This window comes from Pelophylax lessonae (genome assembly GCF_965119305.1).
Source record: "Pelophylax lessonae genome assembly, chromosome: 7".
In the NCBI taxonomy this organism is placed as follows: Eukaryota; Metazoa; Chordata; class Amphibia; order Anura; family Ranidae; genus Pelophylax; species Pelophylax lessonae.
This window is the reverse complement of record NC_138774.1, coordinates 294,806,316-294,826,418: the sequence shown is the minus strand read 5'-3', so window position 1 is coordinate 294,826,418 and position 20,103 is coordinate 294,806,316. Positions and strand designations below refer to the sequence as shown.

General features: G+C 50.6%; 1 protein-coding gene across 1 annotated transcript in view; it reads left to right on the top strand.

Annotated features, from left to right (window-relative positions):
* The window catches only part of FOXP3 (forkhead box P3), a 29,356-nt gene that overhangs the window by 4,806 nt on the left and 4,447 nt on the right, over positions 1-20,103 (top strand). Inside the window, exons 4-9 of the mRNA XM_082263596.1 lie at positions 964-1,132; positions 3,334-3,423; positions 4,946-5,033; positions 6,406-6,480; positions 7,056-7,215; positions 12,693-12,769. Coding sequence (XP_082119722.1) covers positions 964-1,132; positions 3,334-3,423; positions 4,946-5,033; positions 6,406-6,480; positions 7,056-7,215; positions 12,693-12,769 — 659 coding nt within the window. The remainder of the gene's footprint in view (positions 1-963; positions 1,133-3,333; positions 3,424-4,945; positions 5,034-6,405; positions 6,481-7,055; positions 7,216-12,692; positions 12,770-20,103) is intronic.

Below are 20,103 nucleotides of genomic sequence, written 5' to 3'. Positions count from 1 at the left end.
CCCAGTCCTCCCCTGGCTTTTGGTTAGATGTATCTAGAAATCAGGGGTCTCGAACTGGTCGCCTTCCAGCTTTTGCAGAACTACAAGTCCCATGAGGCATTCCAGGGCTGAGAGTTACAAGCATGACTCCCATAGGCAGAGGCATCATGGGACTTGTAGTTCCGCAACAGCTGGAGGGCCACCAGTTTGAGACCCCTGATCTAGATAGTCACCAGTGGCCAGAGACAATTAGCTGTAACATGCATGGACATCGGGAGAAGCCAGAACCAAAGCCATTCGAGCCAATTGACAGCCTGGGAACTGGGTAATTCCGAAGTAGAGGACAATGCCCGCATAAGGCCACCTAGTATCCAAACTGCCCCACCCCACCCCCGGAGCACCCCACTCAAAGATGTCAAACTATGCCCCCCAGTGCAGACCCAATCGTTTTCTGAAGTTGTAATCCCACTTTGAGGTGCCACCATGCTTGTATGACCGTAGCAGCTCTGGGTCAACCAGTTGGGTTGGCGTTGGCCAAGAAGTGAGTAATTTCATTGTAGGACCTCCCTGCTGTGTGTTGCCTGCCTCTACCGGTCTCCTTGCACTGATTGTGAATAGCACTAGAAGGCAGGGCACACATGTGATGAGGAGGTCCCTGCCCCCCCCCCCACCCCCACATAAAAACACTGTGCCCAGGGCAGCTGCCCCTGCTGGCCCTCTTGTCTGGAGGTGAGGCCATCATTGTCAGCCTCAATGCTTTTTCAAAACACCGGTTCTTTTAAAAGATGAACAATGCAGATGTTACCAACACTTTGGGAGGCTGAATTCACTGAGCCAAGCCCTCAGGTAGGATTCAGTTATATGACATTGATTGAAATTGCAAGCGGCACACCCAAAGGGGAACGTTTGATCCACCCTTGACTTTCCCCTTCATGCACTTTTCTCTGTGTCTAACATGTTCTGAATTGGATAATCCTATTGCAGGAATGAAGCCCGGAAGCCTGGGATGGGTCCAACATGAATCCAGTTCTGCAAAAAATGAAGAGGGTGATGGAAATAAGAAAAGCACGGTGCCGTCCTACCTACAGGAACATCCCAAAAACAACAACCATGTGCAGAAGAACATCTCAAATGAGGGACAGGACAAAGATGGGTCAGTAGTGTATAGCATGTAATGTACAGCTCATTTCCATCACTGGGTATGGACAAGGTCCAGCCAATTTCCATCTCTGGATGTGCCTGAATACGGCCAATGTCCATCACTGGATACAGCCATTTCCATCACTGGATATGGCCAATGTCCATCACTGGATACAGCCAATTTCCTTCACTGGATACAGCCATTTCCATCACTGGATACGGCCAAATTCCAGACAATTTCTTTCACTGGACGTTGACAGTTTCCAGCCAATTTATATCACTGAATATGGCCAACATCCATGACTGGATATGGACAATGTCCATTACTGGATACGGCCAATTTCTAGACAATTTCTATCACTGAATAAGGCCAATTTCCAGACAATTTCTATTACTGGATACGGCCAATTTCCAGACAATTTCTATTACTGGATACGGCCAATTTCCAGACAATTTCCATCACTGGATACGGCCAATGTCCATCACTGGATACGGCCAATGTCCATCACTGGATACGGCCAATGTCCATCACTGGATACGGCCAATGTCCATCACTGGATACAGCCAATTTCCATCACTGGATACAGCCAATTTTCTTCACTGGATACAGCCATTTCCATCACTGGATATGGCCAATGTCCATCACTGGATACGGCCAATGTCCATCACTGGATACAGCCATTTCCATCACTGGATATGGCCAATGTCCATCACTGGATACGACTAATTTCCAGCTAATGTCTAATACTGGATACAGTCAATTTTCATCCCTGGATGTGGCTGATTTCCGGACAATCTGCAAAAATTAAAGAGGAGGATGGAAATAAGAAAAGCACGGTGCTGTCCTATCTACAGGAACATCCCAAAAACAACAACCATGTGCAAAAGAACATCTCAAAGGAGGGACAGGACAAAGATGGGTCAGTAGATCTCCCCTATGTGTATAGCATATAATATAGAGCTCATTGCCTAATGTATTTTGGTTCTGTACGCTTCAACACGGCTATGTTTGATCGTATGTATATTACTTGTATCCTTTCTTACCTTTAATAAAAACAAATTTGAAAAAAAAATATAGAGCTCATTTCCATCACTGGGTATGGACAAGCTCCCACCAGTTTCCATCTTTCTATGACTGGATGTGGCCAATGTCTATTACTGGATTTGGCCCATTTCCATCACCGGATATGGCCAATTCCCATCACTGAGAATGGCCAATTTCCAGACAATTTCTATCACTGGATATGGCCAATGTCCATCACTGGATACAGCCAATTTCCAGGCAATGTCCAATACTGGATATAGCTAATTTCCATCACTGGATGTGGCTAATTTCCAGACAATTTCTATCACTGGATATGGCCAATGTTCTTCACTGGATATGTCCAATGTTCATCACTGGATACAGCCAATTTCTAGACAATTTCTATTACCAGATAAGGCCAATGTCCATTACTGGATACAGCCAAATTTCAGGCAATGTCCAATACTGGATACAGCTAATTTCCATCACTGGCTGTGGCTAATTTCCAGACAATTTCTCTCGCTGTATATGGCCAATGTCCATCACTGAATACGGTCAATTTCAAGCCAGTTTCCATCACTGGCTGTGGCCAATATCCAGACAATTTCTATCACTGGATGTGGCAAATGTCCACCACTGGTTATGACCAATCTCTATTGCTGGATACAGCCAATTTCAATCACTAGATATGATCAATGTCCATCACTGGATACGGCCAATGTCCATCATTGGACGCAGCCATTTTGCATCGCTGGATATAGCTAATTTCCATCACTGGAACACCACTTATCTCCATGGTCATTAATATTGAGGTGCCCCCACCACTGGTAAGCTACAATATATTAAATGATGTTTTCGGGTTTAGAAATACTTTGGGGTACATGCACACAACCACCTATGGCCATACAATGTAAAGTCCAGGTGATTTCCTGCTTGGGAATCAATATATTACATTGTTCTCTTGGGTTAGGATACGCTGTCAATGGGTTTTCAGAGGTAATGTTCTATTTTATCCCAAAAAAAAAGAATTGTTCTAGATACCCGAGCTACAGATTACTATTACTGAAGATGTCCTTTCCTTGTATTTTTTCATCTTCTGCTCTGTTTGAACTCCCCCTGTTTGGAAGAGGTTTACTTCACCGAACACAATGTATGTTTTGCTAATTATTGTTATATGTTCTTCTCTAAAGCACTGAGCTGGTCCATCCTGTCCAGTACGCCAGCGGATGTAAGTTTCCATGCTGCGAGAAGACCTTTGCAGATCACAGACACTTCCTCAGGTGAGACGTTCTTCATGGAGCTTCTAAAAATCAGGGTACTAGGTTTAAACTCTGTGGAGGCCCCTAGGCAGTCAAAACTTTGCGGCCCCCCTCGCAGGTTTCTGGAGGTGTTACATGTGTGTGCCCTAGTGGGATTATATTGAGCTAAGTAGTGTGTCTCTCGGCCTATAATGGTTCCCCCCCCCCCCATCAACAGCCCTGCATAGGTCGGTATCTACTCTGACTATTTGGTAATCCGGCACTGGTCATGGTCAAGTGTCAGGCTGACCCAGACTGGTGGTCCCCCCCCCCATCAGCAGCCCTGCATAGGTCTGTGCCTACTCTGACTTTTTGGTAATCCGGCACTGATCATGGTCAAGAGTCAGGCTGACCCAGACTGGTGGATCCCCCCCCCCCCCCCCCCATCAGCAGCCCTGCATAGGTCGGTGCCTACTCTGACTATTTGGTAATCTGGCACTGGTCAAGAGTCAGGCTGACCCAGACTGGTGGTCCCCCCCCCCCCCCCCGCCTATCAGCAGCACTGGATAGGTCGGTGTCTACTCTGACTATTTGGTAATCTGGCAGTGGTCAAGTGTCAGGCTGACCCAGACTGGTGGTCCCCCCCCCATCAGCAGCCCTGCATAGGTTGGTGCCTACTCTGACTATTTGGTAATCCGGCACTGGTCATGGTCAAGAGTCAGGCTGACCCAGACTGGTGCCCCCCCCCATCAGTAGCCCTGCATAGGTCGGTGTCTACTCTGGCTATTTGGTAATCTGGCTCTGGTCAAGAGTCAGGCTGACCCAGACTGGTGCCCCCCCATCGGCAGCCCTGCATAGGTCGGTATCTACTCTGGCTATTTGGTAATCCGACTCTGGTCAAGAGTCGGGCTGACCCAGACTGGTGCCCCCCCCCATCAGCAGCCCTGCATAGGTCGTTGTCTACTCTGGCTATTTGGTAATCCGGCTCTGGTCAAGAGTCAGGCTGACCCAGACTGGTGGCCCCCCCCCATCAGCAGCCCTGCATAGGTCGCTGCCTACTCTGACTATTTGGTAATCCGGCACTGGTCAAGTGTTAGGCTGACCCAGAGCCCAGACCAAAAGAAGGAGCTCAAGACGAAATTCAAAAAGGTGTCCAAAATAGATTTAATGATTGACAAGACATCCAATGACTTGGTTTGTTGTAGCTGGTTCACGGACAAACAGTAATTCTGCCCACCTAAATCCTTTTGCAATCCATTGAAATGGTTGAAAACAATACTGAGCCCTGATGAAGCATGTTTTGTCCTCCGAAACGTCCTGGCTGCCTTGTGAATCACTAAAGTTGTTTAGGACTGATTTGTGAAGTTGGTGTTTTGGTTTGAGCTCTGGTTGGTGTTCTTTGGTTGTCCATTGGAGGGCAACCCTAGTCGCACGTGAAACTCTTAACCAGAGCCAGTAAGCTTTTCAAAGGACTGTAGTCCCTCCCGTTCATCATACTCTTAAACTTTATTTGGGGGACTGTAATATGTTTTTCATAGTTTTTTTTTTTTTTTATAATATCTAGACATTTGTACAGTGACCACCACCTAGATGACAAAAGCACCGTGCAATGCCTCCTACAACGAGAGGTGGTCCTCAGCCTAGAAGAACAGGTGAGACAGAATTTTCTACATACCTTACAGCAGATGGGTTCTACCAGTGCCAAGACAAGGTCATCTAGAACCCAAGTCGGACCGGCCAAATTGTGTTCCTCCCCCCCCCCCCCAAGATGTTTTAGCATTATGTGTCAGCAAAAATGACCCCCCCCCCCCCCCAAAAAAAAAAAAAATCAAGCACTGATCTGCATGCTTACCCTAAGTATAAATTCCCCCTCCTCCCAGTACAAATTCACCCCCCCCCCCCCACTGAAATCCCCTATCCCAGCAAAAATCTTTGCCCCCCAGCTCAAAGCCTTTCAGCAAGAAAAAAAAATGTCCCTCCTAGCACAAGTTCTCTACTCCTCAAATTTCCCCACAGAGCACATATCCTCCCCCCACCCCCAAACCACAAACTCCCAACCTCCAATCCCCTATCCCAGCACAAATACCCCCCCCCCCCATCATCCCTACTAGCATGCATTCCATCAAAATATATTTCCCCTCTTAGCACAAATTCTCTACTCCTCAAATTTCCCCACTGAGCACATATCCCCCCCCCAACACAAATTCCCAACCTCCAATCCCCTATCCCAGCACAAATACCCTCCCCCCCCCCATCATCCCTACTAGCACGCATCCCATCCATATATATTTCCCCTCCTAGCACAAATTCACCCCCACCATAACATCTTTTCTAGCACAAATCCCCCCATAGCAGAAATCCTCTTCCCCCTTTCAACACAAGTCACCACTCCTAGTGCACCTCCCTAAATTTCCCCTCCTAGAACAATTCTTACCCCCTGCCACCTCCTTCCAAATTACTCCTCCCAACACAAATCACTTACCCCCAATCTCCTCATGGTGCCCCCCCCCCCACACCTCACATGATACCACAGTGCCCAGGCCAGCCGCCCCTCCTGCCCACCCCTGGGTGCTACATTGTAACTGAATTGCAACAATTGGCCAATATTTATTGGCAGGAGACAAGTGGGCCATTGGGAGTATCTAAAAAAAATATTTGTCCTTTGAAACTGCATGTACATTCGTTCTGTGCAAATGGGGGGCAAAATCTAATGTTAATATGCTATTTTTTTCTCTGGGTTGATTGTTATTCAGTTATAATATTTAGAGCTAATCAGGAAAATACACATTATGGCCACTAGATGGAGCCAATGATCATAGCAAATAAGTACTTTTTGCTATGATCATTAGCTTGAGCTATTGGTTATTATGATCCCCGGAGGGAATATGGTGTTTGGTTCGGAGTAGCCATATTCGGTGTACAAACTCAATATACGGCAATATATATTACTACATTATGTATCAGCCAATAAAAATTGGTTACACAAGGGATACAATTAATATAACTGACCTCATATCATTCCAGCTTGCTATGGAGAAGCAGAGACTCCATGAGATGCAGAGCTCCATGACGGGAAAACTTGGCACGGCTCATCTATCAGTAAGTATCTGGATATCTTGTACTGTCCCCAACCAATGGAAGTTCCTGTGGGGACCAGCAATTCTCCCTTTTAGGTTTTCATTGCATGAACGAAAGGATCGAATTAGTCCCTACAAGGATTATAACTACAGACCAGGGCCGGCCCTACCATGGGTCCCATTGGGTCCATTGGACCCAGGCAGAACTTGGAGAGGGGCAGAATTTAATTTTTGGACCCAGGCAGCACAATGTCTTGGGCCAGCCCTGCTACAGACCATGAGGTCCCATAGAAAAAAATGTGATGAGGCACCTCTGTGACCTATCTCTATGGTACCTGGGCACAGCCAAGGATTAGCAAGGATCCTGATGACTCCTCCTGTGTGCCCAACATCAGCTCCTATAAACTGCAGAGTAATTTTTCGCAAAGGTTTCCCTAATGGAGCCCCTCTCTCATCCCCGGGCCCCTGGGGGGTCCACATACTGTACTTCTGGCTATGTAGATTTTTTTTTTTCTAGTACAGTTTTCTATATACACATATACAGTATCTGCCCGGTGTTTAGTAGGCCATCACCTGTCCCCTATACTTTTTTTACAGAAGCAGAGAGAGCGTAGCCTCCTCCACCAGTCCTATTATTCTGGAGTCTCCCCATGGCCTGGTCTGGATCTCACAGTCCCATTACAGGAAGGCTTCCCGGACACAGTCCTAGCACTGAGAAGACAGCTCTGGGAGGGCGGCAGTGTCAACATATTTCATGGTTTGTTTCTTTACTTATTGTGTTTGTTTTATGGCTTATCTCGAATAAGATTATTTGTACATCATCACCATATTCTAAGCCATGATAGGGTCAGTAAAAATGTAAGCCAAGTGATTGTACTTTTCTAAGGCTAAAGATTGTATGTAATATGGGCTTCAATTCCTGGGTGATTTTAATCATATATATACAAAAATCAAGGGGTATAACATTTTTTTGAAGGACGGCCATTGGTGCCATGAAGACCATTCCTGAGATGTTGGTCAACTGTACCTCCAGAACTGAAGGCGTTCCCAAAACCGAAGAGCCATTTATTCAAACTTGTGTATAATGCCCCGTACACACGTTCCGATAATCGTACGACTAATGTTTCGTAAATTGTTGCATGTTACTAAAATCGAAACCAACTCTGTGTACAAACCATCAGATTTTCTTCGTATGATTCACTGACCAAGTGTATTTTTCGTAGCTACGTATCGGAAGTGATGTATATACGTCTGACCCCTGCAGATTATTTTACTGTTTCCGATCATTCGTGGTATTTGTCGATCGACTTTTAGCGTATGAATATTGTACTGACGAAACGATTATCATTCGAGAAGACGTCTTACAACAGAAGTTTTCCTGTTTGTCCCTTCGGATTTTGTTGGACCAACTGTCGTGATCGGCTGTCGAATGTTGTGTACTAATGATCAGATTATCGTGAGATCAGGTCCAAAGCGAGTTTTGTCGTACGATTATCGGAACGTGTGTACGGGGTATAACTGTTTCAGGTTTGCTGGCCATCATCAGTGCAAGAGATGGAGACCAAATCTTTTGAAGAGTATAGCCTGGATAGTCATGAGTCTGGAGAACTACAGTATTTGACTTAGGAGGCCAAAGAAACCAATAAGCCCCATTGGTAGAATAGGATAAAGTACACTGCCTTCTTTAAACCAAAGGCATTTACCGCAAGATAAGGCGTTCCCAGAACACCATGGAGATTAAGCCCTGGTTCACACCAGTGTGACTTGTCATGTGACTGGACAATTCAAGGTCGCATGACAAGTCACACCCCATTTGTGGCAATGGAACGAGTCAAATTGCAGTGACTCAAGTCGCAGCAACTTTAAAAAAGACCCTTGGACTATTTCTGTGCCACTTGTATTAACATCGTTAAAGTCGCGTTGAAGTAGCGTGACTTCAAAACAGCACTGGTGCGAACCAGGGCTAAGTCCTGCCAACTTGGACTGGGTAACCCAGGTGCCTCCTAATTTTTTCTTCCAGTCAAAAAAAGTAAAAGCAGCATTTGAAGTAATCACAAAATGACATTGTTGGTCCACAGATCTCTGGACCTGCTATGACAAAGGCGAGCTCAGTGGTAGCCTCAGTGGTGGACTTGGAACCTTTGTTATGGGGTGAGGGCAAATATAGGCAACTAGCCCAATCATGGTAAAGGGCCTGATGTCATAGCAGGTCTAGAGATCTGTGGACCAGCGGTGTCATTTTTTGATGGCCTCAAATATTGCTTTAACTTTTTTGACCAAGGGAAATTGGAGGGAGAAGTACAATGCATGGATTCTGGTGTAGGGATGTTCTTTCTTTCCCCCACAGTAATGTCCTTACCGTTAAAGGGCCGGTTGGCTCTGTTTGTTCCCATGCACGGCAAAAGATCCCAGTCCATATCTGCGGGTACCACAGGGCACACCTTCTGTAATTGCACATCCCGAAATCTGTAGACCAGCAATGTCATTTTCTAAAGGCCTTGAATATTGACTCAACTTTTCCAACCAAGAGTAAACGGAAGGAGAAATATACAATGTATGGATTTAGATGTAGGGATGGTAATTCTTTACCCCATAGCAATATACTTCACCATGAAAGGACCAGTTGTTGTGATCCACTCCCTTCAGAGACTGGGCCACAGGACAGTATTCCAACATAACGACCCCAAACACCTCCAAGACGACCACTGCCTTGCTAAAGAAGCTGAGGGTAAAGGTGATGGACTGGCCAAGCATGTCTCCAGACCTAAACCCTATTGAGCATCTGTGGGACATCCTCAAACAGAAGGTGGAGGAGCGCAAGGTCTCTAACATCCACCAGCTCTGTGATGTCATCATGGAGGAGTGGAAGAGGACTCCAGTGACAACCTGTGAAGCTCTGGTGAACTCCATGCCCAAGAGGGTTAAGGCAGTGCTGAAAAATAATGGTGGCCACACAAAATATTGACACTTTGGGCCCAATTTGGACATTGTCACTTAGGGGTGTACTGACTTTTGTTGCCAGTGGTTTAGACATTAATGGCTGTGTGTTGAGTTATTTTGAGGGGACAGCAAATTTACACTGTTATACAAGCTGTACACTCACTACTTTACATTGTAGCAAAGTGTCAGGACAGTGACCTGATCTGGTGAGTGTAGAGTCCATTGGAGGACAGTGACCTGATCTGGTGAGTGTAGAGTCCATTGGAGGACAGTGACCGGATCTGGTGAGTGTAGAGTCCATTGGAGGACAGTGACCGGATCTGGTGAGTGTAGAGTCCATTGGAGGACAGTGACCTGATCTGGTGAGTGTGGAGTCCATTGGAGGACAGTGACCTCATTGTCATGGTGAAAAGACCAGTGGTGAGATGTTTGGAGCTTTGTGACATGGTGCATTATCCTGCTGGAAGGAGCCATCAGAAGATGGGGACACTGTAGTCATAAAGGGATGGACATGGTTTTCTTCTTCCTCTGTCCCACACCAATGTCCTTGCCATGAAGGGGCTGGTTGCTCCCCCCTTCACTCCCATCCACGCCTGAGGCTACCACCATGCCTCTTGCCATAGAACAGCTATGTCCAAACTATGGCCCTCCAGCTCTTCAGGAACTACAATTCCCATCATGCCTAGTTATGTCTGTGAATGTCAGAGATTTACACTGCCTCATGGGAATTGTAGTTCCTGAACAGCTGGAGGGCCAAAGTTTGGACACCCCTGCCATAGAAGGTCCAGAGACTGTGGACAAGCAGCGTCATTTTGTGGCCTCAAATATTGACTCAACTTTTCCAACCAAGGGTAAATAGAAGCAGAAGTACAATGTGGGGATCCAGGTGCAGGGGGGGGGATGCTAGAACCGCCAGTCAGTTTTTTGTAAAACTGCAAAAACCTCAACATATTTAAAAATCCATCTTGTCCTGTTGCCAAGGCAGCCATAATTCTCTTGTGACTGGTTGAACGTTAAAAAGATGCACAATGGTTTTATATAAGCTTTTTTTTTATTCAAAAGGATGTTCCCGATGAAAAGCCCTATTTGCATAACCTGTAAACAGAGCTAAATTGTCTCAACTGCAGATTTAGTGCCGTCGTATGAATGGCGCCATTTGGCTATAGAACGCAGGATAGCAAAGGTCACATTCGGACATCGTGAAATCAATCAAAATAAGTAACCATTAGGCATTGTGAAGAGCACTCCCCCCGAATAAAGAGCACGCACATTCAAAGCGAGAGGAGGGACAAACAACGCTTTTTTGCAGAAGCGCCCTTAATAGGTAGGAATCAGTCAATTAAAATAATAGACCATGAACTATCCAGAATGGGCTGAGCTAATGGATTCTCCTGCTCTGAATGACAAAGAGTAGCACTCTAAGGTCGACTCTCTAGGCATGCCTTTCGCCAGACTGAGCTGACATTGAACTCCGTGTGAATATAAAGCACGGGCTCAAGGGGTACCCCCCATGATAAAAGGGTCTCTCCTATGTAATGCGCTCATTTGCATATGCTAATTGAAAGAATGTTCACAAACGGTTTTTTTTGGGGAAGAAAAGGAAACGTATCCTGATTATAACGATGGCTGATGATCAAAGAGAGCAGGCCGAGCCAAACTTTTTTTTTTTTGTTATCCGTAATTAGATCGTAGTCAGCACCCCAGAAAATTGTTTTAGAGAAGCCTACAGAAGAGCCTTTGCTGGCTAATAGAGATAATAGAGGTACCATGTCGTGTCTGCTTTTGGGCAGAACCTTTAAAAAATGGCTGACGGGCAGTGGCGGCCCGTCCATTGGGGGCGCCGCCCCCTCTATCCATGTGTCCGGTCCCCTAATCCAGTGGTCCTCAACTCCAGTCCTCAGGGCCCACTAACAGGCCAGATTTTAAGTATTACCTTGGGGAGATGCAGACTAGAGTACTGCAATCACTGAGCAGCAAATGATATCACCTGGGATGTATTTCAGTTATCTTGCAAACCTGGCCTGTTAGTGGGCCTTGTAGGCCAGGGTTGAGGACCACTGCCCTAATCTACATCCGGACGCATGGATTCCAATGGGTTTTTTTTTTTTTTGAAGCACGTGATTGGAGCCAGAGGCTCTAATAGGCTTCAAAAAAGGGTGGGCTTGGGGTACAGAGCACTGCGCCCTGAGCCCACCCAGTTGTGTGACAATAGCGAATGAATATTCTCTATTGCCACACTGATTCTCCTCCTGGCCAATCAGGGAGCGGGTTCTGAGACCAGACCCGTTTCCCAATTGGCGGAAAGGAGAAGCCATGCCATTGGCCAAGGAGGAGGAGGGAGGAGATGCAGGAGACTGAGGAGAAGCCACCACCGCCACTGCCTGCCTGCCCTCCACATGTTCAGGGTGAGTGAGCCGGCGATCGGGGGGGGGGGGGGTCGGGGGGGTTATGGTGTGCGGGCTGGTGTGGTCCGGGGGGGGGGGGTATGGTGTGGTCCGTCTGCCGCCCACCCCCCCGGCCCATGGAGCACCAGCCGCCACTGCTGAAAATCAATGAGCACTAATCAGCTGAACGGATGAGGCTGCACTGATGGGCGCTGATAAGCTTAACTGATGAGGCTGCACTGATAAGCTGAACTGATGAGGCTGCACTGATGGGTGCTGATAAGCTTAACTGATAAGGCTGCACTGATAAGCACTAATCAGCTGAACTGATGAGGCGGCACTGATAAGCTGAACTTATCAGGCTGCACTGATGGGCACTGATAAGCTGAACTGATAAGGCGGGACTGATAAGCTGAACTGATGAGGCTGCACTGATGGGCACTAATCAGCTGAACTGATGAGGCTGCACTGATGGGCACTAATCAGCTGAACTGATGAGGCTGCACTGATGGGCACTGATAAGCTGAACTGATGAGGCTGCACTGATGGGCACTGATAAGCTGAACTGATCAGGCTGCACTGATGGGCACTGATAAGCTGAACTGATGGGGCTGCAATGATGGGCACTGATAAACTGAACTGATGGGCACTGATAAGCTGCCCTGATGGGGTTGCACTGATCATCAAGGCACCTATGAATACCTGCCCTATGCTCCCAGAAGCTAAAAGAAGGTCAGGGAATGGGGCAGGTATTTCCACCGGCGCCTCAGACACTAGTAAAGAACTGACTGGGAGGGGAGGCAAGAACAGTATTTCACCCCATTGTAATGATAAATCTCTGTGGGTTGGGAGTGACGTTTTTAACTCCCATATTAAAATAAATACCTAATGATGTGCAATTAATCCACAGATATGGCAACCTGCATTGAATATTACAAAACGAACAACGTCAGACCGCCGTTCACATACGCCGCTCTCATTCGATGGGTAAGTAATGTACAGCCGCCAGCTGGTAACCGTAGATATCAAAGTATCATGCACATTTTTTTAATGTTGACATGCTCTGTATGCGGTTTCTTCAACTGCGTATTTCTCTTTTAGCTAAGTCTTCTCTGAAACTGGTTTGTGTTGTCTCTTAACAACAATGCCCAAAGTAATGGCATCCCTCTCAGTCTTACCATGTAGGAGAAACCATTTAAAGTGTAACTTCACTTTTTAAATTTTCTATTTGCCCGCATCCTTTTCCACATCCAAGCTTCTCTTGCCCTCTCCACATCCAGTCTTGGCTTGCCCTTTTCATGTTCAGACTTGGCTTGCCCCCACCACGTCCAAGCTTGGCTTGCCCTCTCCACGTCCGGGCTTCCCTTGCCCTCTCCATGTCCGGGCTTCCCTTGCCCTCTCCACGTCCGGGCTTCCCTTGCCCTCTCCACGTCTGGGCTTCCCTTGCCTTCTCCACGTCCGGGCTTCCCTTGCCCTCTCCACGTCTGGGCTTCCCTTGCCTTCTCCACGTCCGGGCTTCCCTTGCCCTCTCCACGTCTGGGCTTCCCTTGCCTTCTCCACGTCTGGGCTTCCCTTGCCTTCTCCACGTCCGGGCTTCCCTTGCCTTCTCCACGTCCGGGCTTCCCTTGCCCTCTCCACGTCTGGGCTTCCCTTGCCTTCTCCACGTCTGGGCTTCCCTTGCCTTCTCCACGTCTGGGCTTCCCTTGCCTTCTCCACGTCTGGGCTTCCCTTGCCTTCTCCACGTCTGGGCTTCCCTTGCCTTCTCCACGTCTGGGCTTCCCTTGCCTTCTCCACGTCTGGGCTTCCCTTGCCTTCTCCACGTCCGGGCTTCCCTTGCCCTCTCCACGTCTGGGCTTCCCTTGCCTTCTCCACGTCGTGGCTTCCCTTGCCTTCTCCACGTCGTGGCTTCTCTTGCCTTCTCCACGTCGTGGCTTCCCTTGCCTTCTCCACGTCTGGGCTTCCCTTGCCTTCTCCACGTCTGGGCTTCCCTTGCCTTCTCCACGTCCGGGCTTCCCTTGCCTTCTCCACGTCCGGGCTTCCCTTGCCCTCTCCACGTCCAGGCTTCCCTTGCCCTCTCCACGTCCAGGCTTCCCTTGCCCTCTCCACGTCCGGGCTTCCCTTGCCCTCTCCACGTCCGGGCTTCCCTTGCCCTCTCCACGTCCGGGCTTCCCTTGCCCTCTCCACGTCCGGGCTTCCCTTGCCTTCTCCACGTCTGGGCTTCCCTTGCCTTCTCCACGTCTGGGCTTCCCTTGCCCTCTCCACATCCAAGCTGTGCTTGCCCTCTCCATGTCCAAGTTTTGCTTACCCTCTCCGTGCTTCAGTGCTATCCCGGCCTGTCTTTTTAGGCCAGAATGAGTCACACAATTCTGCCCAGTATCTGCAAGCCCAGCCTATCATTTACTGAGGAAGCTGCTATGACATTATCAGACTAACAAGAATCAGACTAACAAGAAAACTGCAGGAATAGGAATGTTTGTCTTTTTTTTTTCCAAAGAAAAAAAATAAAGTAAACTACCCTGGGGGGCTTTGGGGGTAGCTGTGGGATTTACTTACAGCTGGGAGTTCCACTTTAAAGTGTATCTAAACCAAAAACTTTATTCGGATTGAGTAGGGAAGAGTTAGAAGCCCTGTCAGGTTTTTATCACAGATTGTGCCCCCGCTAGAGAAGCTTGCATCCTTTAGATGAAACATAGTTGTATCTGACCACCCACCTACACCTACCCCCCAGCTGCAGGATGACGTAAGAGGAGGAGGAAGAACGAGGCAAACAACACCGGCAAGGAGAAGAAGTGGCTTTGTGGGATTGGTCATACGGCAGGGAGGAAGCTTGTGGAGGTGGGAAAAAAAAAACGGAAAATTGTCTATCGGATACTTACTGTAATTTTCCTTTCCTGGTGGACTCCATGGCAGCATACGTATGGGTTAACCCCGCCTCCACTCCTCCCCTATCGGACCCCATTCCCATAAATCTTTGCTCTGAGCCAGAGGCCGGGTTCCGTAAATAGCCTACTCATGACTTTGGGTGGGAACTCCTGCTGCCATGTGGAGTCCATCAGGTAAGTACCTGATAGACAATTCTCCATTTTCCTGACAGACTCCATGGCAGCATACGTATGGGAAATAACTAGCCATACACATCCGAGTGGGCAATTGCAGAACCAAAGAGAAGGATTTAACCGCTTGCCGACCGCTGCACGACTATTTACTGCGGCGGTCAGCCCCTCACAGGCAGAGCGACGTAGTACTACGTCGCTAGCCTGTAAGGGTCTAGGGAGCGAGCGCGCGCTCCCGCGTGGTCACGGACCCCCCCGCGCGTGTGACCGGCGGACCCGATGTCCGCCGGTCACTCGGCGATCGTCGGTGCAGAGGGAGAAAGGCAGGCGGCTGATGTAAACAAGCCGCCTGTCATTCTCCCCTGTGTAGAAACAGTGATCATACGGTTCTACTATGTAGGACCGTTGATCACTGTTCCTACACCTCAAGCCACAGCCAATCACAGTTAGAATCACGCCCCTAGGGACACACATAACCCCTCCCTCTCAAAAAAAGTTAACCCCTTCACTGTCAGTGTAATTTTACAGTAACAGTGCATATGTATAGCACTGATTACTGCAGTAATGTCACTGGTACCCCCAAAAGTGTCAAAAAAGTCAGTCAAGGGTCCGATCTGTCCGCCGCAATGTCGCAGTACCGCAAAAAAATACGCCGCCATTACGCGTTAAAAAAAAAAAAAAAGACAAAAATCTTTCCCTTTGTTAGTAAACGCGATAACTTTTGCGCAAACCAATCAAAATACACTTTTTGCGATTTTTTTTTTTTTTTACCAAACATAGGTAGCAGAAAACAAATTGGCCGAAAATGTTAAAAAATTTTGATTTTTATATTTTTTTGGGGGGAATTCCATATAAAAAAAATGTGAAAAATATTGTTATTTTTGCAAAATTGACGCTCTTTTTTTGTTTATAGCGCATGATCAAAAAATTGCACAGGTGATCAAATACCACCAAAAGAAAGCTCTGTTTTATGGGAAAAAAACTACGTCAAATTCGTTTAGGTATGGCGTCGCACGACCGCGCAATTGTCCGTTAAAGGCACGCAGTGCCGAATCGCAAAATAGGCCCTGGTCAGGAAGGGGGTGAAATCTTCCGGGGCTTAAGTGGTTAAAGTTTATATTGCAATGCTGTTGATTAGAAGTTTTAAGGCTCCTACAGTTTCATCCTTGTCCTATATAACAATCTCTCTATACCAGCCTTTTTTAACCAGGGTGCCGTGGCACCCTGGTGTGCCTCCTGGGTTCTTCAGGGGTGCCTTGACAAATTGGTAACAAATTGCCAATGGTTTTTACTTTGTAGAATTACAACTCTGGCACTGTGCTGGTCAAGCCACTGGCACCCTGACAACCCTGGGCACTGTGCGTCAAGCCACTGGCACCCTGACAACCCTGGGCACTGTGCGTCAAGCCACTGGCACCCTGACAACCCTGGGCACTGTGCGGGTCAAGCCACTGGCACCCTGACAACCCTGGGCACTGTGCGGGTCAAGCCACTAGCACCCTGACAACCCTGGGCACTGTGCGGGTCAAGCCACTGGCACCCCGACAACCCTTGGCACTGTGCGGGTCAAGCCACTAGCACCCTGACAACCCTGGGCACTGTGCGGGTCAAGCCACTAGCACCCTGACAACCCTGGGCACTGTGCGGGTCAAGCCACTAGCACCCTGACAACCCTGGGCACTGTGCAGGTCAAGCTACTAGAACCCTGACAACCCTGGGCACTGTGCGGGTCAAGCCACTGGCACCCTGACAACCCTGGGCACTGTGCGGGTCAAGCCACTGGCACCCTGACAACCCTGGGCACTGTGCGGGTCAAGCCACTGGCACCCTGACAACCCTGGGCACTGTGCGGGTCAAGCCACTAGCACCCTGACAACCCTGGGCACTGTGCGGGTCAAGCCACTAGAACCCTGACAACCCTGGGCACTGTGCGGGTCAAGCCACTAGAACCCTGACAACCCTGGGCACTGTGCGGGTCAAGCCACTAGCACCCTGACAACCCTGGGCACTGTGCGGGTCAAGCCACTAGAACCCTGACAACCCTGGGCACTGTGCGGGTCAAGCCACTGGCACCCCGACAACCCTGGGCACTGTGCGGGTCAAGCCACTAGCACCCTGACAACCCTGGGCACTGTGCGGGTCAAGCCACTAGCACCCTGACAACCCTGGGCACTGTGCGGGTCAAGCCACTAGCACCCTGACAACCCTGGGCACTGTGCGGGTCAAGCTACTAGAACCCTGACAACCCTGGGCACTGTGCGGGTCAAGCCACTGGCACCCTGACAACCCTGGGCACTGTGCGGGTCAAGCCACTGGCACCCTGACAACCCTGGGCACTGTGCGGGTCAAGCCACTAGAACCCTGACAACCCTGGGCACTGTGCGGGTCAAGCCACTAGCACCCTGACAACCCTGGGCACTGTGCGGGTCAAGCCACTAGAACCCTGACAACCCTGGGCACTGTGCGGGTCAAGCCACTAGAACCCTGACAACCCTGGGCACTGTGCGGGTCAAGCCACTGGCACCCCGACAACCCTTGGCACTGTGCGGGTCAAGCCACTAGCACCCCGACAACCCTGGGCACTGTGCGGGTCAAGCCACTAGCACCCTGACAACCCTGGGCACTGTGCGGGTCAAGCCACTAGCACCCTGACAACCCTGGGCACTGTGCGGGTCAAGCTACTAGAACCCTGACAACCCTGGGCACTGTGCGGGTCAAGCCACTGGCACCCTGACAACCCTGGGCACTGTGCGGGTCAAGCCACTGGCACCCTGACAACCCAGGGCACTGTGCGGGTCAAGCCACTAGCACCCTGACAACCCTGGGCACTGTGCGGGTCAAGCCACTAGCACCCTGACAACCCTGGACACTGTGCGGGTCAAGCCACTAGAACCCTGACAACCCTGGGCACTGTAGGGGTCAAGCCACTAGCACCCTGACAACCCTGGGCACTGTGCGGGTCAAGCCACTGGCACCCCGACAACCCTTGGCACTGTGCGGGTCAAGCCACTAGCACCCTGACAACCCTGGGCACTGTGAGGGTCAAGCCACTAGCACCCTGACAACCCTGGGCACTGTGCGGGTCAAGCCACTAGCACCCTGACAACCCTGGGCACTGTGAGGGTCAAGCCACTAGCACCCTGACAACCCTGGGCACTGTGAGGGTCAAGCCACTAGCACCCTGACAACCCTGGGCACTGTGCGGGTCAAGCCACTAGCACCCTGACAACCCTGGGCACTGTGCGGGTCAAGCTACTAGAACCCTGACAACCCTGGGCACTGTGCGGGTCAAGCCACTGGCACCCTGACAACCCTGGCCACTGTGCGGGTCAAGCCACTGGCACCCTGACAACCCTGGGCACTGTGCGTCAAGCCACTGGCACCCTGACAACCCTGGGCACTGTGCGGGTCAAGCCACTGGCACCCTGACAACCCTGGGCACTGTGCGGGTCAAGCCACTAGCACCCTGACAACCCTGGGCACTGTGCGGGTCAAGCCACTGGCACCCCGACAACCCTTGGCACTGTGCGGGTCAAGCCACTAGCACCCTGACAACCCTGGGCACTGTGCGGGTCAAGCCACTAGCACCCTGACAACCCTGGGCACTGTGCGGGTCAAGCCACTAGCACCCTGACAACCCTGGGCACTGTGCGGGTCAAGCTACTAGAACCCTGACAACCCTGGGCACTGTGCGGGTCAAGCCACTGGCACCCTGACAACCCTGGGCACTGTGCGGGTCAAGCCACTGGCACCCTGACAACCCTGGGCACTGTGCGGGTCAAGCCACTGGCACCCTGACAACCCTGGGCACTGTGCGGGTCAAGCCACTAGCACCCTGACAACCCTGGGCACTGTGCGGGTCAAGCCACTAGAACCCTGACAACCCTGGGCACTGTGCGGGTCAAGCCACTAGAACCCTGACAACCCTGGGCACTGTGCGGGTCAAGCCACTGGCACCCTGACAACCCTGGCCACTGTGCGGGTCAAGCCACTGGCACCCTGACAACCCTGGGCACTGTGCGGGTCAAGCCACTAGAACCCTGACAACCCTGGGCACTGTGCGGGTCAAGCCACTGGCACCCCGACAACCCTGGGCACTGTGCGGGTCAAGCCACTAGCACCCTGACAACCCTGGGCACTGTGCGGGTCAAGCCACTAGCACCCTGACAACCCTGGGCACTGTGCGGGACAAGCCACTAGCACCCTGACAACCCTGGGCACTGTGCGGGTCAAGCCACTAGAACCCTGACAACCCTGGGCACTCTGCGGGTCAAGCCACTGGCACCCTGACAACCCTTGGCACTGTGCGGGTCAAGCCACTAGCACCCTGACAACCCTGGGCACTGTGCGGGTCAAGCCACTGGCACCCCGTCAACCCTTGGCACTGTGCGGGTCAAGCCACTAGCACCCTGACAACCCTGGGCACTGTGCGGGTCAAGCCACTAGCACCCTGACAACCCTGGGCACTGTGCGGGTCAAGCCACTAGCACCCTGACAACCCTGGGCACTGTGCGGGTCAAGCTACTAGAACCCTGACAACCCTGGGCACTGTGCGGGTCAAGCCACTGGCACCCTGACAACCCTGGGCACTGTGCGGGTCAAGCCACTGGCACCCTGACAACCCTGGGCACTGTGCGGGTCAAGCCACTAGAACCCTGACAACCCTGGGCACTGTGCGGGTCAAGCCACTAGCACCCTGACAACCCTGGGCACTGTGCGGGTCAAGCTACTAGAACCCTGACAACCCTGGGCACTGTGCGGGTCAAGCCACTAACACCCTGACAACCCTGGGCACTGTGCGGGTCAAGCCACTAGAACCCTGACAACCCTGGGCACTGTGCGGGTCAAGCCACTGGCACCCCGACTACCCTTGGCACTGTGCGGGTCAAGCCACTAGCACCCTGACAACCCTGGGCACTGTGCGGGTCAAGCCACTAGCACCCTGACAACCCTGGGCACTGTGCGGGTCAAGCCACTAGCACCCTGACAACCCTGGGCACTGTGCGGGTCAAGCTACTAGAACCCTGACAACCCTGGGCACTGTGCGGGTCAAGCCACTGGCACCCTGACAACCCTGGGCACTGTGCGGGTCAAGCCACTGGCACCCTGACAACCCTGGGCACTGTGCGGGTCAAGCCACTAGAACCCTGACAACCCTGGGCACTGTGCGGGTCAAGCCACTAGAACCCTGACAACCCTGGGCACTGACCGGGTCAAGCCACTAGCACCCTGACAACCCTGGGCACTGTGCGGGTCAAGCCACTGGCA